General features: G+C 48.6%; 2 protein-coding genes across 4 annotated transcripts in view; one reads left to right on the top strand and one right to left on the bottom strand.

The window, feature by feature from the left end:
- Positions 1-12,411: 12,411 nt before the first annotated feature.
- Positions 12,412-16,628, top strand: TUBB2A (tubulin beta 2A class IIa). The gene is made up of 4 exons (XM_064362939.1): positions 12,412-12,549; positions 13,816-13,924; positions 14,261-14,371; positions 15,367-16,628. The coding sequence occupies exons 1-4, from the start codon at positions 12,493-12,495 to the stop codon at positions 16,425-16,427; spliced, it is 1,338 nt and encodes a 445-aa protein (XP_064219009.1). The 5' UTR covers positions 12,412-12,492; the 3' UTR covers positions 16,428-16,628.
- Positions 16,629-17,094: 466 nt separating this feature from the next.
- Positions 17,095-27,126, bottom strand: part of BPHL (biphenyl hydrolase like) — a 34,610-nt gene continuing 24,578 nt past the window's right edge. For all 3 annotated transcript variants that reach the window (XM_012440287.3, XM_021672661.2, XM_012440288.3), the window contains one exon: positions 17,095-17,783. In XM_012440287.3, coding sequence (XP_012295710.2) covers positions 17,696-17,783 — 88 coding nt within the window. In that variant the 3' untranslated portion in view covers positions 17,095-17,695. The remainder of the gene's footprint in view (positions 17,784-27,126) is intronic.

The following is a 27,126-nucleotide window of genomic DNA, read 5'->3' as shown; positions in this document are numbered from 1 at the left end:
AAGACCTCCTGAGGACTGCATCATGGCCGTTAGTCACTCATATTTGGCTCAGAAGAAACCTTTTCAAATATTTTACAGTTTGACTTTTTTTGCCAACAGTGTATATACCATGAGCCAGGTAAGTTTTGGGCCATCTTAGAGTCCTGCCTACCCCAGAGTGGAGACAGCATAGCCTCTGGAACAAGATGAACCTGTGTTCCTAAATTGAGTGATTTTTGTACTTTCTAGTTGTCTGGCCTTGGGCAAGCATTTTAATCTCTCTGAGCCATAACTCCTTTATTCAAAAAATGGTGATCATGGTAGCCACTTCAGAAGGCTATTACGAGGATTAAATGAAATGGACATGTAAATTACTTGTCACATATGTGTGCAATAACCAGTTCTGTAGGAGCACCTTGTCAAGGGAGGTGTTGAAGGATAGGCTATATAACTTCCTGTCAGAGATTCTGCAAAGAGAAACCATGAGAATCTTGGAATATCTTTAAATTTTTAAATATACAATTTTTAGGTTCTTTACAACCAGGAAACACCTGTGGCTCCATGCAAACATTCTTGGAAGAGCTTTTCATCAGAAAAAGGCCTCCATTGATTGGTATTAAATTATTTCCTTGAGGCTGTGTGCAGTGGCTCACACCTGTAATCCCAGCACTTTGGGAGACTGAGGCAGGAGGATCACTTGAGTTCAGGAGTTTGAGACCAGCCTTGGCAACATAGTGAGGCCCCCATCTGTACAGAAACTAAAAATGAAATATGGGCCAGGTGTGGTGGCTTGCGTCTATAATCCCAGGTACTTGGGAGTCACTTGAGCCCAGGAGTTCAAAGTTGCAGTAATCCATGATCATGCCACCACACTCCTTCCTGGATAACAGAGCAGGGCACTGTCTTTAAAAAAAAAATGATGTCCTTAGAGTACAGAAGTTAAGGGGGTGGAACCTGTTTGCCCAAAATGGTGGGAGGATAGTGAGAGGTATAAAAGAACTCTAAATCAAAGAAAATGACTAAGGTGAGTCTCAATCATTTTAGAGGTTTATTTTGCCAAGGTTGAAGACACACTCGGTGGGTAAAAAACCATGGGACATCTGTGATCTGCGCCTTTTCCGAAAAGAGTTTGGAGACTTCAATATTTAAAGGGGAAAGAGTGGCAGTGGGCAAAAGAGGAAAGAAAAATTGGAGAAGGTACATAAAAGGAGAGCAGTTGCATTCTTTTGAGACTTTGATCAGCTTTCACTGAATGCACATTTTACATGTGAAAGGAGGAGGTAGAAAGCTAGTCAATTATGCATTTGTCTCAGTGAAGCTGCAGTTTTACATTAGATTAAGTAATCGCAGGGTACGGAAAACAGTCAAACATGCATCTGTCTCTAGTGAGTGGAGGGAGGATCTAGTACTGCCTTTGTCCTCTACCTATGAAGATAAAATGTGAATTGACGTTGTTAGGGTGAAATTCAACAGAACTGTTTTAGGCTAAAGATCTAGGGACCTGCAAGGAGTTTCCTCGTGGGCAAATTGTGTGGTAGGCCCCCTAAGGAGGTTTGTGGCCTTCTATCTTTGTAGCTGTCTACTTAGGAACAAAAGGAAGGCAGTCTTTGCATGACTCAGTTCCCAAGCTCGACTTTTCCCTTTGACTTAATGCGTTTGGGGCCCTGAGATTTTTATTTTCCTTTCACTGAATGAAAAGGAGTTGTAACCACCCTTACAATGTCACTGAGGACTAGCTCTGGATCGGTAAGCTAAATTTGCGATTGCAGGTAGCTATAATGGAAATTTCTGTCTGAGGCTGGCCTCAGAGTAGCAGCAACCTAGGTATTTCTGATTCAGCCCTGCAGGGCAGAGGTCTCCTTTTAACCCACCTCTGACATATGCACCCTAGCTTCTTTGTGTGGCTTCCCCATCAAGGCCTTTCAGCCAGATCTGAGATTGTGCCACAGATTCTGAGTCTAGTATTAATCTCTGGTCATTTTTAGCGGTTGGTTTGTTGACTCAGCCCCGGACCTGCTCAGCCTCTGTCCTCACTCTCTTCCCATCCTCAGCCTGGGCTTTCCCCACCGTGGATGGCCTCAGCCTATGCTGTTTTCAGCTGCATTTCTCCAAGGTCAGTGTGATATTGTGAAATACATGTTCAACCTCGTTTTTTGGCATACAGCTCCTAAAATCCTTAAAATTTCCAAAGTGATGTCTTTTGTTAATGAGTCAGCTGGTGGCTGGCAGCGCCTACGTAGCTTCAGGATGGGGCTGGACACTGGAAAGACCAAGGCATGATTAGAGGGTTGGGACTTTCAGCTCCCTCCCTGGAGAGGAAAGGGCCTGAAGGTTAAGTTGATCACCAGTGGCTAATGATTTAATCAATCAGGCCCACATAATGAAGCCTCCATAAATACCTAACCCAAAAGGACTGGGTTCAGAGACCTTTAGGTAACTGAACATAGGGAGGCTCCCGGGGGTGGGGCATACCCAGGGAGGGCATGGAAGCTCTGCACCCCTTGCCCATACCTCACTCTATGCACCTCTTCATCTGTAACCTTGGTAATATCCTTTACAGTAAACTAGGAAATGTAAGTAAGCATTTCCCTGAGTTCTGTGAGCTGCTCTGGCAAATTAATTGAACCCAAGGAGGGGATCCTGGAATCCCGGCTTTATAGCCAGTTGGTCAGAGGCACAGGTAAGACAGCCTGGCACTTGCAGTTGGCATCTGAAAGTGAAGGCGGGGGGACAGCCTGGGGAACTGAGCCCTCAATCTGTGGGATCTGACACTATCTGCGGGTGGACAGTGTCAGATGGAATGGTAGTTGAGGACACTGGTTGGTGTCTGCTGCAGAATTGATTTCCTGCTTGGTGGAGCAGGAAACACCCCTACACACTGGGTCACAGAAGTCTTCTGTATTGGCTGTTGTGCTGTGAGAACAGAGGAAAAACAATTTGTGTGTTTTCACTCACAATACTCATTGAGAGTATTGGCCTCTCAATGGGATCCATATGGCTCATTAATTACAAAACTATCCAACCTTAAATGGCATCTGTAAATTATGTCAGTATACAAGTATTCATGAGTTAACAAATTTTGAATTTTGAAAGACCAAGTACATAGAAATACCCAGTTTCACACATTGCATCTCTATCCTATCAGGCACCCTAACTCTCCCCTCTTCCCCTAAACCACGAACAGCAACCAAGCTGCTCTTGGCTTGTGAGCCCGCTGTGGGCCAGCGAGTGGAATGACTGCCCACAACCTCTGACCACCTACTCGATTTCCTCCCAAGGAAACTGGGCACACAAGGAGCGCCTCCCCTTCCCCTTTCCACATTCCCCACTCTGTTAAATCACCCTCAGAGGGTGTTTCTCCCACATATATCTCCATCTTCCTTAATCTCCTTCTTTCAGTTATTAAAAAAAAATTCTGGCAGGGTACGGTGGCTCATGCCAAAATCCCAGCACTTGGGAGGCCAAGGTGGTCAGATCATTTGAGGTCAGGAGTTCGAGACTAGCCTGGCCAATATGGTGAAACCCGTCTCTATTAAAAATACAGAAATTAGCCGGGCGTGGTGGTGCTTGCCCATAGTCCCAGCTACTCATGAGGCTGGGGCACGAGAATCGCTTGAACCTGGGAGGCGGAGGTTGCGGTGAGCTGACATCAGGCCATTGCACTCCAGCCTGGGCGTCACAGCGACTCCATCTCAAAACAACAACAACAACAACAACAACAACAACAACAAAACTACTCATTTCTTCATAATCAGAAAATGATACTAAATGTGGGGATGAATGAAGCCAGCTCGAGCTCTGGAGGTCCTTGGCACTCTTTTGGAGGAACTGTCCCATATCATATTAAATATATTTCATTTTCTATTTTAACTTTCTACATGATTTATAATTTTTTTCTTTTTTTTAAAGTACATCTGAGCAGAATGAATTTTAATTTATTTGTTGTTAAAATGGGCACTCTGAATGAAGAGACCCTCCAAATAGGCTTTGTGCAAGCAACATGGCTGTTTACTCACATAAGTGTAGGTGGGCTGAGGCCGAAAAGGGCGTCAGTGAAGGGCGGTGGGATAGGAGTTGGTTTTATAGGTTTGAGGTGGGCAGTGGAAAGTTACAGTTTAGGGCTGTTTTTTGCAAGCTGGGAGGGAGTCGTAGGGTGTGGAGTCACCAGGTTGACCAAGGTCGGTTACAAAGTCCAATGGCCTTATCAATTGGGGCAGGAATAAGGAACAATAGAGAATGTTTCAAAGTTAAGTAGGCACCACAGGGGTTGATCATTTCTTCCTCTTTTCATGGTCTTCCAGTTACTTTAGATTTTCCAGGAACTCACCTGGAGTGTCCCTGCAGGTCACACAGGTTAACATGGCATCCATGGCACCATCAGTCAGCCTAAAAGACCTTAATATGTTATGATATAAAAGTTGAGTTGTATTTGACTAATTGACTTGATATATTCTGTAGACATTTACATAAACATTCATTTTACTATTGCAATTTTCTTTTCTTACTTTGGAGTCATCACTCCCGCTATGCCCCCATGCCCCCATGCCCCAACCCTGATCTCAAACATTTCTTAGGTCTAGAAAACTAATTAGTACTGTGCTTGTGGTGCCTAACGGTAAAACTGATGGTTCCAGCAAACATCAGGTTGTGGAAGTAAGAAATGTTCTAATTAAGAAGAGACACAGAATAGATACACTGGCAGTTCTACGTTAGTAGCCAGCCACTGGAGGCGTTTCATTAACACTAGCAACAAAATGTGGTGGCATCAAAAAGTAAATTTAACAAAAATAGCCCACCCCCCATTAAAATGTTGCCTATTGTTATTTTTGTAGTACACAGCTGTTAGGCATAAATAATAGCTGATTGTAATCGAGAGGCAGTTTTTCTACCTAGTCAAATGAAGTATTTCTGGGAGTTGGTTGGGAAACAAAGGAGGGAACCGTAAGAATAAGGAAGAATTTGGGGTTTCTCGAATCCCTGGCTGCACAGGTAGGGAAGGCCCCAGGAGTTTTCCTATAACTTTAATGCCCTAAGACCAATAAACACTTTTAAAAAATGTGCCTCAGTGGCTCACACCTGTAATCTCAGCACTTTGGGAGGCGCAGTTGTGTGGATCATGAGGTCAGGAGTTTGACACCAGCCTGGCCAAGGTGGTGAAACCCCGTCTCTGCTAAAAATACACACAAAAAAATTAGCTCGGCCTGGTGGGAGGCACCTGTAATGCCAGCTGCTCAGGAGGCTGAGGCAAGAGAATCACTTGAACCCCAGGGGTCGGGGAGTGGAGGTTGCAGAGATCGTGCCACCGCACTCGAGCCTGGGCGACAGAGCAAGATTCTGTCTCAAAAAGAAAAAAAAAAATGTACCTCGGCCGGGTGCAGTGGCTCACACCTATAATCTTGGCACTTTCGGAGGCCAAGGCGGGAGGATCACCTGAGGTCAGGAGTTCGAGACCCGCCTGGCCAACATGGTGAAACATGGCTAAATACAAAAATTAGCCAGGTGTCTTGTGGCACGTGCCTGTAGTCCTAGGTACCAGGGAGGCTGAGGAAAGAGAATCGCTTGAATCCGGAAGGAGGAGACTGAGTGAGCCCAAATCGCGCCACTGCACTCCAGCCTGGGCGACAGAGCAAGACTCTATCTCAAAGAAAAAAAAAGTACCTCAATATTCACTTATAGCTACAAAAAAATAAAAGGCACATCCTATTTTGAGCGCATTTCGCACCTAGTATTTCATGAGTTTGTGGGGTTGGTTGTAGCTCCCGCTACAAAGGTCGTTATTGAGACAGAGGCTCAGGCCGCGCCGACAGGGAGGGCAGGGAGGGGCGGTGGCGGCCTCGGGACAGAACCCGGGTCTCGGGCGGGGACTGTCAGGGCCGCCAGGGGGCGCAGCCCCGCCCTCCCTCTGCGTGGCGGATGCGGGTCCCCAGAGCCTCTCCCGCCCGCAGGAGGCCCCGCCCCGCCCCTCCCCGTCGCACTGTCTCGGGATAGATGGGAGCGAGGCTCAGCCTTTCCCGAACGGCCGTTTGCCTTGAGGGTGAAACGGAGCGGATCGCGCGCCCTGGCGCTCCTGAAGGAAGAGGGAGGCAGCGGCGGCCCCACCCCGAGTCCCTGGCAGCCCAGACCCGGTGAAGGGTGAAGGGGCCTGGGTGCAGAACTAGGTGGCCAGGGGCGAGGCAGTAGGAAGCCACGGAGCCGGCTCTCCCGGTGCCTCGCGCCTCCCGGCGCCGCCCAGCGCCCCCTCCCCGGGAAAGTGCCGAGCGGCCCAGGACCTGCAGAAGCTCGGGGTCTGGGTGGCGGCAAGAACGTTCCGATGGCGCCTCGGCTCGCGCTTAGGGATCCCGCGCTCGCTCATCTGCAGCGCCTGCCTCGGGATTAGGGGCGAGGAGTGTGGTGCGGAGGAGTGTACAGAAGAGCGCACGGCCAGAGGAGCCCGCAGTGTCGCCCTGTGGGAGCCTCTCCGAGAAAGTGGCTCTGGAGTTGAGTCCTGATTCATGGAGAAGAGCTCCAGAGAGGGAGAGAGGGAGGGAGGGAGAAGGAAGGGATTAACCAGTGTTAATAGCTAATATTTATATAACACTATGGGGCAGGTGGTATTGTAAGTGCTTTCACGTATTAATTCATTCAGTCTTTATCACAACCCCAGGAAGCGGGTACTATTATATCACTTTACAGATGAGGCAACCGAGGCAGAGAGAACAGGTTAAGTAACTTGCCGAGGTCACGCAACTAAGAAGTGACAGACTGAGGATTCACACTCAGTCCATGGCCTCTAGGCCCTGTGCTCCTCGACAGTCAGGGAACGCGGCAGGAGGGCGTTCCTTCCAGTCCTCTAAACGGCCTTGGTCATGGGAAGCAGAGGCGAGATTGCTCAGATAATTCAGTATGGTCTGGACACCTCAGATTATGGGGAGAATGATGGTTGGGAGTAGGTGACACATTTTTGAGAGTTTGTGAGATTATGTCTAATGGTGTAAGAAGATACAGTATTTCTTCATAACGTTGAAGGCAAAAAAAATGTTATAAAGGAACAAAACACCTAAACAGTCCATGAATAGGAAAAACAAAAAGGAATATAATACATCAAACATTTTTAAAAAATCTTGAGAACAGTGAAAAGATATATGTAAGGCCGGTTGTCTCGCGGGAGCTCGGACGCACACCCCCACCCCGCTTTTTTCCAAAAGCTCGGACATGCTCGGACACGTTCCCTTCTCTCCTTCTCACACAGCCTGGCTTTCCCTTAAAGAACCCAGTATACAAGCGGGGTCTTGTGATTCTAGCCAATAGCAGCCGAGTCTTTCTAGCCAATAGCAGCCGAGTCTTTCTAGCCAATAGCAGCCGAGTCTTTCTAGCCAATAGCAGCCGAGTAATTCTAACCAATAGCAGCCGAGTCCTGTATGCAAACAAAGGCTTGTAACGTTACCCAATAGTAGTCCTGCTCTCCCACAACCAATCGAGCTCCTTCACTCCCTATAAAACCTCATGTCTGCGAGGATCCCGCGCAACTTCTGTGCCGCCTCCTGTTGGACAGCAGAACCTCGCCTGGGAGTGTGAATAAACCCTTCATATTGGATTTTCTTGTGTTGGCCTCAGTTTCTTTTAAGCTCGGCAAGAACAAACCTTACAACATACTTGTGCTCTTTAGTACTTTATAAGTTTTTCTAATCAGAAAATATGTATATAAAATATGTATATATAATTGCTGTGTATATTATATGCATATATATATATTTTAATTTGGGGGTATAGCTTAATGAGAATTTGACATCAAGGATGACATATTTGATACCAGCCTGACCAACATGGCAAAACTCTGTCTCTACCAAAAATACAAAAATTAACCAGGTGAGGTGGTGAGTGCCTGCAAACCCAGCTACTCAGGAGGCTGAGGTGGGAGGACCGCTTGAGCCCTGGGAGGCGGAGGTTGCAGTGAGCCAAGATCATGCCACTGCACTCCAGCCTGAGTGTGACAGAGACTCCGTTTCTAAAAAAACAAATAAAAAAGAATGACATCTTCAGTTTTGAAAGGCCCCAGATTGACACTTGTAATATAAATGTCACATTCTGGGACATGGCCCATTCCAGAAAGTGACTTAAAAACTTCTATATATTTATTCTGTATTATAGTCATCTGATACAAAAAAAAATGAATTGGAGTTCAGACTTTTATTTTAGGTAACCTTTTGAAAAGGTTACATCCCCTTAAACGCTTTGAACAAAATTCTTCCATCTTCATAAAGAGATGCTTTTATTTAACAAATAGCAGTCAGGGGCTGCACTGGATGAGTTTCGAGGGAAAGAAGTCGGAACGGAGGGTGCGGCTAGTTCCCTGGGCCTGCTCTGAGCACACAGACAAACAGGATGCAAGACTGTTCCCTACAAATTTAGACAGTTGTATTGCTGGGATGGTCCTTGGGTTTTCATCATTCTGCAGAAGAAACTGGTGTTTTCAAAATTTCAGGACTCTCTTACTTGGACCAACTAAATCTATTTCAACTAGATCATAATTGTCACCTTTAGAGATGGCATCAGTGAATAGTAACGGTATCATCGTAACACCATGTATTCACAGGGTACTTTTCACTAGAACGTTCTTGCCAGGACCCTTCTTGTTGGGCCGTCTGAAGCAGGAGGCAGGAAGGGCAGGTAGAAGGGTAAGAGCTTATGTCCTTTTGTAAAAGACAATGTGACTCAGCCTCCTACCGGGAACACACTCTCTCGTCTGAATTTTGTCATTACACCCGCCCTCCACCCCCCACCCACCATGATGCCTTCAGGGAGGGCGTGGCTCAGACACTGCGAGTGGCATCATGTCTAAAGCAGGAAGTGACTTGAGGCGGGAGGAGATTGTTCCCTTTCCCCTTCCCCATCCACAGTCCACCCAACAGCCAGTGGAGCTGCTCCTCTTCAGACACCGAAAAACAGATGAAAGGGGAGAGATTGTCCCTCAAAAGCCTGTCCTAGGGAAGGGGAGAATTAGCAGGCTCCATTTTCTCCTGTTATTATCTGCATCAGTGCTGTACAAGGCGAGGGAGGGGAGAGCAGGAACTCAGCCTCAGATGAGTCATCTTAGGCAGGGCAGGCATTATTTAAAACTACGCGTATGAGTTTCTCTGATTATATACTAACAGACATCACGAGCGGCGCCGAGGGAGAAGGGTGCCAGAGAAGTAGGCTGGGCATGAGCTGCTACGCAGGAGAAGGCCGACTTGGGCAGAACATTCACTGCCAGTCATCCAGAGCAGAAGCGCCTGTGAGCACTGCCATGGATTTATTTGCTGTGTGCTCGCTAATGTCCAGTTCAGACAGTGCCTCTCATCTTCCCAATGTAAGAAAAACCCATTTCCATTCTTCAGATACGGTGAGAGGCTCAGAGCTGTGTGGTGACTTGCTGGAGGACTGAGCTAGGAACAGCAGACAGCACATGCTCCACAGGCCGGGACACGCCCACTTGCTAGGGGTCCCTGTGTCCCCAGTACTGTCCTTTCAGGTCTCATCCTCTGCTCCTATTTGGCCTCAGATTTCACGTTGAGTTAAAACACAAAGGCCAAGAAGCAGTTTTCTCCAGAAAATCTTTGTTGAAGTAGGGCTGGGCACAGTGACTCAGGCCTGTAATTCCAGCACTTTGGGAGGCAGAGGGGGGCAGATCACCTGAGGTCGGGAGTTGAGACCAGCCTGACCAACATGGAGAAACCCTATTTTGACTAAAAATACAAAATTAGCCGGGCGTGGTGGCGGGTGCCTGTAATCCCAGTTACTCGGGAGGCTGAGGCACGAGAATCACTTGAACTCAGGAGGCAGAGGTTGTGGTGAGTCAAGCAACAAAAGCGAAACTTCGTCTCAAAAAAAAAAATTTTTTTTTGCGAACTGTGTAATACGTGAAGGTACCCCAAGGAGGGCCATTCTCTGGAGAGGTTCTGGAAGGCTCCGGCTGGTGGTGAAGAGCCAAGATGTGGAGTTGGGGTGGGGAGAAGGTGGAGACCAAGACCTGGGTACCTGGGAATAGCATCTGAGAGACAGGCTGTCCAGTGGCTGCCCAGCAGCAGGGAAAGGGGAGAGAGGAGGGGAAATTCTAGAAAATCCTTCCCCACCCTGAGAAGAGGCACCAGTCACCCGCCTTCGTACGTGCTGGGAGGATGCTGGGTGCTTCCCAAAGCTGGGGTGATTAAGACCTGACTTGGGCCGGGCAAGGTGGCTCATGCCTGTAATCCCAGCGGGAGAATCACAAGGTCCAGAGATCGAGTCCATCCTGGCCGAAACGGTGAAATCCCGTCTCTACTAATAATACAAAAATTAGTCTGGTGTGATGGTGGGCACCTGTAGTTCTAGCTACTCGGGAGGCTGAGGCAGGAGAATCGCTTGAACATGGGAGGCAGAGGTTGCAGTGAGCCAAAATCGCACCACTGTACTCCAGACTGGCAACAGAGCAAGATTCCGTCTCCAAAAAAAAAAAAAAGACCTGACTTGGCCTAAGAGGCTACTCACAAGTCTGGCTTTAGTTTCTACCTCCAATACAGACCAGCTATTGAGGTGGGAAGTGGGGTGCACATTAAGAATGACGGCATCACCTTGGGTTTTACTGAGGCTTTTTTGCTCCACAAACTCAATGTGCTTTCATATATGGCTTCTCATTTCCTACCCACAAAGCCAGCTCCAGGGCACCTGTAATTATCATCATTATATAGTTGGAATGTGCTGGGAACCAAAGGCAGTCCCCAGGCCCCTGTTACCCGGCCCACTGTGCAGGGCTGTCTTTGTAAATAATTAAGGCTGGTCCTTACCACAGCCCACCCAAGCCTTTAAAACTCACCTGGGCTTTCTCCCTGTGCAAAGACTTGAGATTCCTTCCCTTAGTAGCTTTGTGGCTGGTCAGGTCTTTCAGCCTCGCTTTCTGAGCTATGAAATCGGGGTATTAATAATGCTTACCCCCAACCAGTGGTAATCAACAAAAATATGCATAAGTGAGCAGCAAATGGAAACCACGTATGTAATTTTGCATTTTCTAATTTCAAAACAAGTAATTTAACACAATGTATCCAAAACACTATTATTTTGATGGACCATCAATATTTAAGAATCAGTAATGAAGGCCGGGTGCAGTGGCTCACGCCTGTAATCCCAGCACTTTGGGAGGCCAAGGCAGGTGGATCATGAGGTCAGGAGTTCTAGACCAGCCTGACCAACATAGTGAAACCCTGTCTCTACTAAAAATACAAAAATTAGCAGGGTGTGGTGGCATGCGCCTGTAGTCCCAGGTACTTGGGAGGCTGAGGGGGGAGAATCTCTTGAACCCGGGAGGTGGAGGTTAAAGTGAGCCGACCAAGCCATTACACTCCAGGCTGGGTGACAGAGTGAGACTCCGTCTCCAAAAATAAATAAATAAATAAATAAATAAATAAATAAATAAATAAATAAATATTTCACATTATTTTAACTTCCTGAGCCCATAACATCCATTGTGTACTTGACACTTAACAGCACATTTCAGTTCAGACAACCTACGTTGCAATGCTCAGCAGCCACGAGTGCCTGAGGTCTACCGAACTGGATAGCCCAGCTCTGAAAGCTTCTGTGAGGATCAGGTGACCTAAGGGGTGTAAGGGGCAGGGCCATAGGCTAACACATCAACGTGGCAGATATATTCCTCCTGTCTCTCCTCTCCGACACACACACACACACACACACACAGAATTTTCCACATTTAAAAGGCCTTACAAGGGCGCAGGAGCCCAGGACATGTGACAAATCCAGTCCTTTTCTGGCCCCCGCCCCGCCCCCCACAAAGCCATCTTTCTTCCCCGTAGGGGCGAAAGGCCGCCCACCCCGCCATCCTGGCATTCCTTTCAAGCAGCTGCCCGTCGGCTCCCCGGAGCTCCCCACTCCTCTCCACGCTGTCCCCGCCACTCCGCCCCGGCGTCCCAGCTAGGATGGAGCGGGAGCAGAGTCCAAGCTCCTGCCTAGGATGCGGGAAACCTTTGCCACCCGCTGGAGACTCCTCTGTAAATGGGTCTTCAATTCCCAGCTCCCCACTTCAAATGGTACTCGAGGCTAGGACCCTGGTCCGAGGCAGCCCCTTCCGTCTCTAGCTCCTCTTCTACGGTCCAGAGTGTGCGGGGTGGGGTGGGGACTGCGGCATGAGAGAACCCAGCGCCAGGGGGCGGCCGGCGCCCACAGATCGGGCAGGGGGCTGCGGCTGGGCCTGAGGCCCGGGCATCACACTGGCCGCCAGACAGCAAGGCCGGGCGCCCACTCGGGACCCAGCGGCAGGCGCAACCGGTCGAGCGCCCCCGCATCTCGCACCGCGCCCCGGCTCCCCCTCGCGGTGCCGCAGTCCCAGCCGCGCCACTCGCGCGGGCGCAGCTCCGCCCATCATGACGTCACCTGGTAGGGCGGGTCCCCGGGTATAAAAGGTGGAGCTGGGGGGGCGGCGGCAGATCTCTGCGCAGCCGAGCCCGCCGGTCCACGCCGCGCACCGTTCCGAGGGCCAGCGCCACCCGCTCCGCAGCCGGCACCATGCGCGAGATCGTGCACATCCAGGCGGGCCAGTGCGGCAACCAGATCGGCGCCAAGGTGGGCGCGCCGCCGCGGAGGGGCCCGGGCTGGGGACTGAGGGTGCTGGCTGGGGCGGGGGCGGGGGTGGGAAGCCTCGGCGACTCGGGGCTGGCCGTGTGGTACATTCCGCGGAGAGGCGGGCGGGCAAGGCGGGGGAGGCTGCACGATCCGCCAGGATGCCCGCGGCCCCGCAGCTGTGTGAGTCTTTAGTCGGCGCCGTTTCGATTTCCCTGGGACACAGCCCTTCTGCGGGACGCAGTTGGCATTCCGCTGGGTGTATTAGTCTCAGAAACTTAGGGCGAGGATACGGTCATATTTATTCCGCTAGCTTCATGAGAAATTTAATTTGTACATTTTTCTCAACGGTTCGAATGAAAACATGCAGTGTCACTGGGCTGACAGGTGTAACAGAGGCTTCCCTTTGGGTCACACAGGCGAGGGTGTTAGATAAATTCCCTTGCTCCAGCACTGTCTAGACGTGAAGACTTATAACGCGATAGTATTGCTGCCAGTCCCTGAGGTGGCAGGTGACTGTGCTGGGTGGGGGCTGCAATTACCGACCGCTGTGTGGGAGGCAGCAGCCGGCCTGCTGCATGGGTGGGGGCGGGTGCCTGTACAAGGACGTGGTCTCTTTGAGAACCGCCATGTTGCCCACCCAGCCTCCCCGCCCCCTCCCTGTCGCAAATTCACAATGGAGCCAGCGCCCTCACCATGGCCAGCTCCTTCTATTGCCGCCCAGGCGCCCTCCCAGGCTCCTGCTGCCCTTCCCCGCCCAGTCTCTCCTGTGGTCAGTGCCAGCATGTAGATCAGTGGCTTAAACCTGCACTGTTGCAGGGGTGCCTGGGATCTGTGCCAAGAGAGCTTGATTCCTAGAGGCAGCCGCCACAGTGTGGGTCCCCCTGTCCTCAGTCCTGCCACGACCCATCAATCATTCCCGATGCAATGGCATTCAGCCCTGCCTGGGGTGACAGAGCCTCCCTGTACCCCTTTCCCACCTCTCTGCCCTCCTGACCCTCTCTCTAGAAGGGCATCTGCTGTGCCCCCTCCTCCTCCAGGGCCCCTCCCAGCCTTTCAGTCTATCGCCATAATATGGCCGATGCTCTGCGGATTTTCAAGCCCCTCAGCAGCGCTGCTGCAGGAAATAGGGGGTGCAGCTCTTTGCTCTGTCGGGCACTTACTGTCTGACCACAAAAGCCCCTGTTCCAAGGACATGGGAGGAGGACAAGGCCATCCTTAGTGACATTCAGGATGCTGGGCCATGGTGTGGTTCTTTTTTCATTTCAGTTTTGGGAGGTCATCAGCGATGAGCATGGGATCGACCCCACAGGCAGTTACCATGGAGACAGTGACTTGCAGCTGGAGAGAATCAACGTGTACTACAATGAGGCTGCTGGTGAGTAGCGGGGTGTGTTAGCAAGAAGATTCCTTCTTCCTAACAGCAATCCTTGCTTCCCATGCTGTGGGAGATGAAACGTCCTAGGAACATGCACGTGACAAAGGCATGCTTCTTGCATATTCATTTCAAATGCCAACTGCTGGAAAAACACGCTTAATGGTTCCCTAAGACTCCTGCCTGTTTGCCACAGCTAAGCACATTCAAGACCTCCTTTTTCTTAAAAGCAGAGAACCTCCTGTTCTCCTTTTGTCTCACATGCTGGAGCTGTCTCTAATGAATACTGCTGTGCGTCCCCCCCAAGTACAGGTCTGAGTCACTTCTCTTTCCCCGCAGGTAACAAATACGTACCTCGGGCCATCCTGGTGGATCTGGAGCCTGGCACCATGGACTCCGTCAGGTCTGGACCCTTCGGCCAGATCTTCAGGCCAGACAACTTCGTGTTCGGTATGTAGTCACGATCACTGGGAACTGGCCAAATGCCACGCCTTCTTCCTCACAGCCCTGCAAAGCACAGTTCTTAGTGTTCAGTGCCAAGGTGACACTGTGTCCACGGGCAGCCCTGAGTCCTGGCCTAGTTCCACCCAGTCCATGGGCGGTCATGGCTCAGAGATCAACACCAGGCTGCTGCAGCCCTCCCATTACAGAGCAGCCTCAGACTGGAAGAAGAAAGAGCAAGGAAAAGCTTCAAGCCGGGTTTCATAGGCTACAGGCAACTTCAAAGGACTTCAAAGAGCCAGGGGCCAAAAGCACAGGTTATGACCAGAGCTTAGACAGATGCTGAGGCCACCTTCTCTCCTGGTCACACTGCCTTCACCTTGCCTGTTTAATTGTCCTTGAATATAAAGAGAATGCCTGTTTAAAACGTATGTGTTTCAGATCTGTGGCGGGGCAAGGTGGCTCACGCTTGTAATCCCAGCACTTTTGTGGGAGGCCGAGGCAGGCACATCAGGTCAGGAGTTAGAGACCAGCCTGGCCAACATGGTGAAACCCTGTCTCTACTAGAGACAGAAAAAATTAGCCAGGCGTGGTAGTGTGCACCTGTAATCTCAGCTACTCAGGAGACTGAGGCAGGAGAACTGCTTGAACCCGGGAGGTGGAGGTTGCAGTCAGCTAACATTGTGCCATTGCCCTCCAGCCTGGGCAACAGGGTGAGGCGCCATCTCTAAAAAAAAAGTATGTATTTCAGAACCAACTAAGTTTTAACCCTATCCTCTTCCTCAATAGCCTCAGATGAGCTAAACTTGCTTCTTACTTTATTATGATCCCATGTTTTTGAGGGTCACTGACATAGAAAAATATTTCTTCAGGTAATAGAAGAGTATTAAAAAGAGAAGAATCTGCCAGTGTAAGACCAGTCCTACATTCTCCTCCATAGTCAAAATGACAGATTTTGAAATTCCTTATGTCTTAGTGTCTAATGGTCACTTTCCCTCTGGCAGGCCAGAGCGGAGCCGGGAATAATTGGGCCAAGGGCCACTACACAGAGGGAGCCGAGCTGGTCGACTCGGTCCTGGACGTGGTGAGGAAGGAGTCAGAGAGCTGTGACTGTCTCCAGGGCTTCCAGCTGACCCACTCTCTGGGGGGCGGCACGGGGTCCGGGATGGGCACCCTGCTCATCAGCAAGATCCGGGAGGAGTACCCAGACCGCATCATGAACACCTTCAGCGTCATGCCCTCACCCAAGGTGTCAGACACGGTGGTGGAGCCCTACAACGCCACCCTCTCCGTCCACCAGCTGGTGGAAAACACAGATGAAACCTACTCCATTGATAATGAGGCCCTTTATGACATCTGCTTCCGCACCCTGAAGCTGACCACCCCCACCTACGGGGACCTCAACCACCTGGTGTCGGCCACCATGAGCGGGGTCACCACCTGCCTGCGCTTCCCCGGCCAGCTGAACGCAGACCTGCGCAAGTTGGCGGTGAACATGGTGCCCTTCCCGCGCCTGCACTTCTTCATGCCGGGCTTCGCGCCCCTGACCAGCCGGGGCAGCCAGCAGTACCGCGCGCTCACGGTGCCCGAGCTCACCCAGCAGATGTTCGACTCCAAGAACATGATGGCCGCCTGCGACCCGCGCCACGGCCGCTACCTGACGGTGGCTGCCATCTTCCGGGGCCGCATGTCCATGAAGGAGGTGGACGAGCAGATGCTCAACGTGCAGAACAAGAACAGCAGCTACTTCGTGGAGTGGATCCCCAACAACGTGAAGACGGCCGTGTGCGACATCCCGCCCCGCGGCCTGAAGATGTCGGCCACCTTCATCGGCAACAGCACGGCCATCCAGGAGCTGTTCAAGCGCATCTCGGAGCAGTTCACGGCCATGTTCCGGCGCAAGGCCTTCCTGCACTGGTACACGGGTGAGGGCATGGACGAGATGGAGTTCACTGAGGCCGAGAGCAACATGAACGACCTGGTGTCTGAGTACCAGCAGTACCAGGACGCCACGGCCGACGAACAAGGGGAGTTCGAGGAGGAGGAGGGCGAGGACGAGGCTTAAAAACTTCTCAAATCAATCGTGCATCCTTAGTGAACATCTGTTGTCCTCAAGCATGGTCTTTCTACTTGTAAACTATGGTGCTCAGTTTTGCCTCTGTTAGAAGTTCACACAATTGATGTAATAATGTGGAATTCCTCTAAAAATTACAGTATTGTCTGTGAAGGTATCTATACTAATAAAAAAGCATGTGTATAAAACCTAGTGGTCTCTCTTCTCACGTCACATAATTTTTATTCTTTCTCTAAATGCTTAAGTATAATGTTTCAAGGTTTAACTTGTTGCTGTTTTTATTGTGGTAGTCAATGTTTAATATTAATAGTAATATAGGATTTCTGCTTTAGTGTTTTAATTAATAACATTCCTGCCCTTTTAGTACAGAGCAATGAAAATAGACATTTTGTTCACTTTTACTAGTCCAAAGTATTAATCTCTCAAAAGTGAACCAGGAGTAAAGAGGGACATGGGGACAAGGCAAACCTGCCCCTGTTTGCTGCTGTTCTTGGACATCCTATGATCTTACAATTGAAGAACTCAGGCACGGACTTTCCCTACTTTTCTTTGACTGTGATAGATAAACACAAAAACACAAGCGAAGCTTGAATGTCTCAGATTAAAGGTACAGTATAAATTCAAGATTTCTTAAAACCTTCAACATTAACACTACAAATGCTCCACCTAAAATTTATTTGAAAGTAAATTATGGCGGGAATTTGCCTTTTAAGACAATGGTATAACTTGTCACAACTTCATGTGAGAAAATCAGATTTAATTTTCGTAGCTATTGACGTTAGAGGCTTTATTCCTTTTTTTTTTTTTTTTTAAGACAAGGTCTTACTCTGTTGTCCAGGCTGTAGTGCAGTGATGCAATCAGAGCTCACTGTAGCTTTGAAGTGGGCTCAAGTGATCCTTCCACCTCAGCTTCCTGAGCAGCTGGGACCACAGGTGTGTCCCACTTTGCCTGGCTAATTAAAAAAAAAATTTTTTTTTGTAGAGCCAGAGTCTCCCTATATGGTACAAGCTGGTCTTGAACTCCTGGACTCAAGCAACGCTCCTCCCACCCCAGCCTCCCAAAGTGCTGAGATTGCAGCCGTGAGCCACCACCTGAAGCCAGAGGCTGTTTTCAACATGTCATTATTCTCATTTGGTCAGGATAAGACTGAAGGGAGGGGTAGAAAGCTCAGGTGGAGAGTTTCAAAGGCATCATGGTAACAGGGAGCAACACGATCGCACCCCACACTGAGGAACCATCAAGACTCAAGTGTGCATTCTCATTGTAGGAAGTCTTCTGCTAACTTGTTGAATTCATCTGCAAAACGCAAATGCAGGTTGTGTTTGCCTTCTGGCATCAAATGCAGCCTAAAAAAAAGGGAAAAAAAGACTTTGAATCAATGGGACACCATTTAAGAACAAACCCCTCACTCTCCCCAACATTCATGAACGTCGAAAGTGAAAAATCCCCACATTTCCCCCCATGACCACTATCCAGGAGAAAATGTAACCTGTCAACCTAAGAATACAGACAAACGTGAAGCTCTTGGAGTTTATGACTACCTTGGAGGTTGACTATAAGGCAATGACTTAACAGTAGCAGACACACATTATAGTTGGAATTGAATCAAGTAACAAATGGTTTGACTAGAAAACAGCCTGAGAATGGGGGAGGTGATTTGGTGGTTACTCTAGAAAGATCCATTTTAATGAAGTTGATTTTAAGAAAGAAGGTTGGTAAGATGATAAAAATAAGTGTCCAGAATGCACTGCGCTGGGGCCGCTGAGTTTCTTGGGGTGTTGATGTAGTGGGCAAGTGCAAAGTAGAATTCACAGCCACCCCCGGCCTGCTGCTCCAGGTTCCAAATCACCCTTCCATTTTTGGATTACTGAACTAATACCTCTGAATACAAGCCGCCAGACAAATGGCTGTGAGGGTGGCGAGCCCACGCCAGCAGCCCTGTGCTTCAGGAGCCGTTGCTGCAGCTGTCACGGCTCAGTGTTGTGGCAAACGCACTGTCCTCGTAAGGCTTCTTTCTTTCAATAGGACTGTGATCAAATCAGATAGGTTTACAGTTTCTTGAATAAAGGCAGCCTTCTCTTTGTTCTATATTTTACTTATTAGCTACAAAAATATAGAAACACTAAAAGTATTAAAGTTTCTAGGATGAAAGCCTAAGTTAAAGCCACTTTGTCAGCCGGGCGTGGTGGCTCATGCCTGTAATCCAAGCACTTTGGAGGCCAAGGCGGGCGGATCACCTGTCAGGAGTTCAAGACCAGCCTGACCAACATGGTGAAACCCCGTCTTAAAAAAAGAAAGAAAGAAAGAAAAAAAAAGCCGCTTTGTCTACAGTGATAACTAGACATTAAAAGGACAATATTGGGGCAGAACATGTTACCATGTTGCCTGATTTTTTGACTTTCAGTACTGGGGAGCTGACAGCTCAGAACCTCAGTAGGCTCGAGGGAGGAACTGTGGCAGCAGGGAGCTGTCCTCAGAAGATGCTGGGCCTCTTTCAACTCAGCTACCACATTGGGGGTGGGAATGGCATACCAAGAGAATCAACTTGAAAGGAAGATATATTGTTGGGACCTTTCCGAGGGCCTTGGAAAGTTAATGCTATTACTAACAATCAGAACATTCTAAGTTCAATTTTAACACTGTCCAGAAAAGAAGGATGAGTTGCACTCACCCCAAAGATAGGATACCAGTTCCTCCTTCAGGTGTGACACAGGTTTCACTGCACTGAAAATCTATAGTGTGTTTCTCTTTGGGAACAGGACCACAATAGACAGGCATGAATATTAGCTGTCAAGGCAAGACAGGAGCTCTGTACTGACCTAGATTCCCACCCAAGTAACAAAAGCATCTAATCACATGCTCTGTGGAGAGTGGTTTCTGAACAATAATATTCTCCAGAAAAATGAGTGGAAACCCCCCACTGCTAAGCACACGGCTCAGTTGGAAACGAGGGGGCCTCAGAGAATGAACACAAGTTCCTCTGCCAACGCAGGTTCCTCATAGCACCTGGCATGATTTAGAAAGAGACATGATTCCAGATCTTTCAAAAACTAGAAGCTGTCTCATCCCAGGGTAAATTTATCGGTCACTTTACCTCTGTTGATAGAGCTCTTCTAGGTCAAGACAGCACAGATGAAATGCCAGCCTCACAATGCTACCTTTCCTGCCTCACCGGAACCCTTTTCATCTTTGGCTGAACTCAACTTTCACCTGTAACTCAGGGAGTTACAGAGAGTAACAAGGACACAGGTCGTGTGTTGTGGCCTGTCTTCACCTTGGACCAATGTGACAAAACTTGATCTATGAATCCATAAAGTTGTCAGTAAGTCTGTAATCCGTAGAGTGCTAGTATGTACTTTTGTTTTAACTGGAACCCAAAGTGGGCCACTGGATCTTTGCACAGGATCTCTTCCAGTGTGGAACTGGGTAGCAACATGGTGCATCACTTTTCCAGGCATTCCTGATGACGCCATCTAAACCTGGTTGCTAATAGCCCCTTTTAATTCAGAAACTAAATCTTTTCCTTTTTCATTCTGCTTCTTCTAGAAAGTCCCATCTAAGAAAAAGGTACCAGGCCAGGCGCAGTGGCTCATACCTATAATCCTAGCACTTAGGGAGGCGGAGGCAGGCAGATCACTTGAGGCCAGGAGTTTGAGACCAGCCTGGTCAACAAGGTGAAACTCCATCTCTACTAAAAATACAGAAATTAGCTGGGCATGGTGGTGCATGCCGGTAATTCCAGTTACTGAGGAGGCAGGAGAATCACTTGAATCTGGTAGGCGGAGGTTGCAGTGAGCTGAGATCCCGCCACTGCACTCCAGCCTGGGTGATAAAGCAAGGCTCTGTCTCAAAACAAACAAACAAAAAGGTAATGGTGGGCAAACCACAAGCTTCTTGCTGCTGATGAAGCTGGGGGCTGCCCTGGCTGGACAGGCTCTCCTCTGGTTAGGGCCGACCAGGCATTTGGGGATGGTGGGGGCAGCATCTCACTGAGAGGCTCCTTTTCTCGAATGCAACCATGTCTCAAGCATTAGGCACAAGCAATAGATGCAAAACTGCCCCGGAGGCTGCTTTCTGGGCAGTGTGGTGGCTTGAAGTGGGGTGCTGGTGGGCCCTCAGGCTGCTGGGCTGGTGTTTTTAAGTGGTGTGTGGAGGACAGTCTTTCCAAACCTGCTGGGACTGTGGGGACTTAGTTGGGCCCTGGACTGCAGGAAAGCTTTCTTTCTGTGACAGTTGGATTCAACTGAGGTGCCATGATGGGATGAAAAAGCCATGCCTGGCTTTACGGGGCCAGGACGTCTCTTGTCTAACCAGCACAGAGTCCATACTGACAGGCTACATCCACCTTCCTGAGTCACAATTCCTCATCTGGAGAATGGGGACAGTAATGGAATACACCTCATAGAATCAATCATTCTGAGGATGCAATGAGATAGTAGATTCAACATATGCAGCATGGGTCTGTGGGCACGTGGTAAGCTTAATAAATGTCTGCGGTTATTTTATTCGTATATCTGTATTGCACTTCACAATGTGCAGAATTCCTGAAGGTGTTAATCTGTACAGCATATAAATGACGGACTCAGGGGAGCACAATGAGTCTACATTTGTTGGCTAACACAACACCTCCAACTGGAGGCTTCTCTTAAGACAGGTTTTAATGAAACGTTGCAGGTAAGATTTGTCTGGAAAGGTTCAGACCCCACTGTGTTTGAAATACTAGTACAAAGGCCTCAACTTGGTAAGCACTGACTAATTCTGTGTGCAGTAAATCCTGCAATGAGCCCACAAGCAGTGTCTGGAACTGACAGTTTTCCCTTCCACCTGAGCAGCAGTTGGGAGGAGCTGAGAGCAGCACTTGGGAAGAGGAGGGCTGGGATGCCAGTGGTGGGGAACTGTCACCTGGGGCAGCAGCAGAAGAAAGGGCAAACCACTGCCTCCAGGTGGGATGCAGTCCAGAGCGGAGGCAGCAGCCCTGCCTGCCTGCCTGCCTGTAGCGTCTGCCTCCCCACCAGAACCTGGCTTCGCTTTCCTATGGAGCTGAAAATGAACCACTGTCACTGGTGTGAATCTTTTCCACCTAAACCAATTCATTTCACTCCAGCTAGTGGTAAGGCCCATACTGGCCTGCCTGGGAGGACTGGGGCCATCTTACCACTGGTGGCCAGACCCAAACAGCCAAGGAAGCTGTTTGGGTCTGAAAGAGGCCCTTCCCTCCCTTCTGTGGTCCAGACAGAGGACAGCAGCTAGCCCACTGCACAGACATCCCAGGCCTGACCCCTTGCTGCCAGCCTGCCAGCACACCCTCTGGTGAACCCAACACAAAGCCCAGACTTCTATAGAGATGGCACCCATCAGCCCTTCACCCTGTGACGGTGTACTTTGTGTCAACTTGACTGGGCTACAGGGTACCCAGATATTTGGTCAAACATTATTTCTGAGTGTGTTCACAAGGGTATTTCTGGATGGGTTAGCATTTGAATCCACTGACTGGGTAAAGCAGAGGCCCTCCCCAATGTGGTGGGTCTCGTCCAATCTGCTTAAAGCCTGAGTAGAATAAGAAGGCTGAGAATGGGGAATTCCTCCTGCCTGATGGCCCTCAATCTGGGATGTTGGCTTTTTCCTACCTTTGGACTCAGGCTGAAACATTGGCTCTTCCTGGGCCTCAAGTCTCCTGGCTTTCACACTAGAGCCACACCATTGCCTCTCCTGGCTGTCAGGCCTTCAGACTTAGACTGGAACCACATCTTTGGCTCTCCTGGGTCTCCAGCTGGCCAACTCACCCTCCAGACCTTGGGACTTGTCAGCTTCCACAACTCCGTGAACCAATTCCATATAATGCATCTCTTTCTTTCTACCTATATATACATACACACATATACATCTTGCTGGTTCTATTTCTTTGGAGAACCCTACTATGCCCCTATACCTACACTAATAATGGTGCTGTCTTAGCTATTCAAGAGGCTGAGGCAGGAGGATCCTTTGAGGCAAGGAGGTTGAGGCTGCTGGGAGCTATGACTGGGCCACTGCACTCCAGCCTGGGCAAGAGAGAGAGACCCTCTCTTAAAACTTTTAAAAATAACAGTGATAATAATGGTGCTGAAAGTTGGGACAGAGGGCAATGCCTGACCTAATTTCAAGCTATGCCCCAATGTTCTCTGGGGGCCCTGTCTACCTGTATCCACACCAGCATTCCATCCTCAGAAGTGGCAGCTACTGTCTGTTGAGGTTTTTTTCTTTGTTTTTTTGAGACAAGGTCTCATTCCTATGCCCAGGCTGGAGTGCAGTGGCATGATCACGGCTCACTGCAGCCTCAACCTCCTGGGCTCAGGTGATTCTCCTACCTCAGCCTCCTGAGTAGCTGGGGCTATAGGTGTTTACCACCATCCCTGGGTAATTTTTTTTTGTTTTCTTTTTTGAGATGGAGTCTAGCTCTATCGCCCATGCTGGAGTGCAGTGGGATGATCTCAGCTCACTGCAATCTCCGCCTCTTGGGTTCAAGCAATTCTCCTGCCTCAGTCTCCCAAGTAGCTGGGATTATAGGTGCCCACCACCACGCCCAGCTAATTTTTGTATTTTTAGTAGAGACGGGGTTTCACTGTGTTGGCCAGGCTGGTCTCAAACTCCTGGCTTCATGATCCACCTGCTTCGGCCTCCCAAAGTGCTGGGATTATAAGTGTGAGCCACCGCACCTGGCTACCTGGTTAATTTCTTGCTTTTTGTAGAGATGAGGTTTCAGCACGTTGCCAGGCTGGGTGTATTGAGTCTTAAATTTAAGTCCAGATGTACAAATACCTCCTCATTAATTCCTCAAAAAATATTTTGAGATGATAGATATTGTCATGCCCATTTCACACAAGAGGAAACAGTGGTACAGAAATATTACATGCAGCACGTGGTGACCAAACCAGCACCCAAACCCAGGTCTGTCTGAGTCCCCTGCTAGTGCTCTTCACCCTACTGCTCTCCCCTTTAGTTGACACGAACCTAAGGTGCCAACTCTGTGCCACATGGACTTTCCCACCTGGTCTGGCCCTCTGGCTTGGGCTCAGAACATGCAGCTGGTCCTGCAAAGGTGACCCCAGCCCATCCAGAGAGACATGGCCCTCTGTGCACCTCTCGCCCTCACTCTCTCTCTCTCTTTGAACATGCACTGAGCATGTTCAGATGCCCTAGGTCATGTCCAGGGATAGGCATTGGAGTGTTCAACAGGGGAAGAACTGCATTCACATTAGCAGCTGTTAGAGGTATGAATAAGGAGGCTGGGTGCAGTGGCTCACACTTGTAATCCCGGCACTTTGAGAGGCCAAGGCAGGAGGATCGCTTGATCCCAGGAGTTCGAGACCAGCCTGGACAATATGGCAAGTCCCTATGTCTACAAAACACACACACACACAATTAGCTGGGCATGGTGGTACATGCCTATATCTGAGTTACTTGGGAGGCTGAGGTGGGAGGATCACTTGAGTCTGGGAGTTCAAGGCTACAATGAGCCATGGTCACACCACTACACTCCAGCCTGGATGGCAGTGCAAGACCTGTCTCTTAAAAAAAAAAAAAAAAAAAAAAAAAAGGTATGTATAAGGAGCCACATGGCCTCAGATAGGTGAGCGAGCAACTGGAGGCACAGGGAGGTGAGGAAGCCTCACTGAGGAGCCGCCTGAGTCCTGGCCTAAGGCATGAGCACACACCCATACAGGCAAGGGCACGGGCTGAGGGAGGGTGAAAAGGGACTGCAGGCGAGAGGTGAGGGGCTCATCATTTGCAGCCGAGTCTGATGAAACCCAGAACCGGGCCTCTGGTTCCTGGGATCTGAGCACCTCCTCAGAAGCACTGTGATGGGCTGAATTGTACCCCTCATATTGATATGCTTAGATCCTGACCCCCAGCATCTCAGAGTGCGACCTCCTTTGGACAGAGTGTTTAAAGAGGTAATTACTTTGAAATGAAGTCATGAGTAGGTCCGAATCCATTAAGACTGCCGTCCTTCTATGAGGAAATTTGGACATAGGAGGCAGAAAGGCAAAGCCAGCACCCCATCACTGCTGTCACCTGAGCAGCTCTCATTTTGTGTTTCATATCTTAGACTTCTGCATAAGAGTTTGTTAGAGGAAAAGCTTCAACTGACTAAAAACACACTTTAAAACCACTGAGCTTGAATGATCTCTGAAGTGTCTCTGCTTCCAAGAGATTCTTATTTTTCTTCTACTACAAACAGAGAAGACAGAAAGAGGCAAATTAACATAAGCTGGAAGCAGACCTGCTGAGCAGCTCCACCCTTTGTTCAGCCTCCTTCCGAAGCATGAAAGGCAGTGTGGTGTCAGCTTCACACATAATCTGTATATCCCGGTAAAAACCTGGGAAGGGAAAGTCTGCGCCTTTAAGTGTTTCGTTTGTTTCGTTTTGTTTTTGAGACAGTTCACTCCTGTTGCCCAGGCTGGAGTGCAGTGGTGTGATCTCGGCTCACTGCGACCTCTGCCTCCCAGGTTCAAGTGATTCTCCTGCCTCAGCCTCTTGAGTAGCTGGGATTACAGGTGCCCACCACCAAGTCTGGCTAATTTTTGTACTCTAGTAGAGACGTGGTTTCACCATGTTGGCCAGGCTGGTCTCGAACTCTTGACCTCAGGTGATCTGCCCACCTCGGCCTTCCAAAGTGCTTGGATTACAGGCATGAGCCAGTCTGTTCCTTGAAGCTTAATTAAAAGTGTACCTGGCAGCCGGGCATCATGCCTTGTACCTGTAATCCCAGGACTTTGGGAGGCGGGAGGATGGTCTGAACCCAGAAGTTCGAGGCTGCAGTGAGCTATGATCCTGCCACTGCACCCCAGCCTGGGTGACAGGGTGAGACCCTATCTCAAAAAAACAAAAGTACCTGGCAAGGTAGTGAATGAAATATACAGTTCACTGGAAGCTTGCCTGCTGTCAGATGGCCTGGTGCACACAACACAGCTGGGTTTTAGTACTCAAGGAATCTGCCTTCCTTTTGTGGGGACCAAAATAAACCAACCACATTCTAGGTAGGCTCATGCCCAACATAAAAGGCTCTTATAGCAGAGGAAGGTAATAAGTAGAAAATACAAGCCATTTTTGGACAGTCATTGCTAACACCACGTATACTCAGCCTAATTCTTCCAAAGAATATTGCTCTAAGAAAGTGATCTTCCACAAAACAGTCTACTAAAACAATTCATATCTGCACAGTAAGGGTGTTTTTCTCCTATACTGATGTACTCTGTTGCTAGGAGATGGGCCTGGAAGAGAATTCCTAAATTAAACTTTCCTGCAGACTGACTTTAACTGAACCTGGCTCTTTAAGGGCACGTACTGCATTTACTATGTGTGTCACTGTGCAAAAACCTGTCATTTCTGAAGCTGGAAGACAATTAACCAGGTCACCTGGTATCTTATTCTAGGCATGTTACCATCATACATATTAAGAGATAAGCAGCAGCTGTACTATGGTGCAAAAGCACCACATTAGGAGAAAAGCGAATCTAAGATTTGTTATTTACTAGCTATGCAAGCTTGAAAGATGGCTTAACATCTCTCAGCCGTGATTTCTCATCTGTAAAATGGAGATTTTTCATGTTTGTCATAAACTATAATTAAGATACTGTATATAAAATACCTTTTAAAATAGTAAGTGCTATATAATCACTTTGTATACTGTAAATGTATACAATTAAAAACACAGAAAAATAAGATAGTATAAAAATCTTTGGCAAGGATTAATAAGAAAGTATACTATTTGAATATTGTACCATGACCATAACTTAGTATTATAATTTTATAAGTCTAGTTTGAAAATACCTACTATTGCCTACTAAATCAATTTTTCTTTCCTTCCTTCCTCCCTCCCTCCCTCCCTTCTTTCCTCTCTCTCTCTCTCTCTCTTTCTTTCTTTTCTGAGACAGATTGTTGCTCTGTCACCCAGGCTGGAGTGCAGTGGTGTGATCTTGGCTTACTGCAACCTCTGCCTCCTGGGTTTAAGCAATTCTCCTGACTCAGCTTCTTCAGTAGCTGGGATTACAGGCACCTGCCACCACACCTGGCCAATTTTTGCATTTTTAGTAGAGATAGGGTTTTGTCATGTTGGCCAGGCTGGTGTCGAACTCCTGGCCTCAAGTGAACCTCCCACCTCAGCCTCCCAAAGTGCTGGGATTACAGGCGTAAGCCACAGCGCCCAGCCCCTGCTAAATCAATTTAAAAACTCCTCCATTAAACCTTTCTGTCTACCCACAATATAATCCTACCAAATTCCTACCTCTGCTCTTCACTGACACTATGTTCTCACCAAATGAATTATTTGTTATACAGGCCCATATATATTTCTGATTGATGGTTGAACTGGTATAGGAGGAAATGTGTGGAATAAAGAGATGCCTTTTAACTTAAAAAAATGCTAAATGAATATAGCATTATCCACTATGGATACAGGATTATAAAGGTTTATGGTAATTGTATTTTATCCATTATGGATATAGGATTATAAAGGTTTATGGTAATTGTATTTTATTATAGAAAAGAAACATTTTTTTCCCCATTTAAAAATTCTCTGAGAAATCTGTTGTTAAATATATCATAGAGCAGAGCGATAAGGAAGCAGTGGAGCTGTTTCTATGCCTGCTTTCTCTGCTGGCCTGGGGGCTTTAGGGACAGGAAACACTACCATTAACCGTGCTGAGC

This window comes from Aotus nancymaae, unplaced genomic scaffold, assembly GCF_030222135.1.
Source record: "Aotus nancymaae isolate 86718 unplaced genomic scaffold, 86718_ANA_hifiasm-v0.15.2.pri h1tg000051l, whole genome shotgun sequence".
In the NCBI taxonomy this organism is placed as follows: Eukaryota; Metazoa; Chordata; class Mammalia; order Primates; family Aotidae; genus Aotus; species Aotus nancymaae.
Note: the sequence above shows the minus strand (reverse complement) of the source record. Positions and strands in the feature narration are given on the sequence as shown.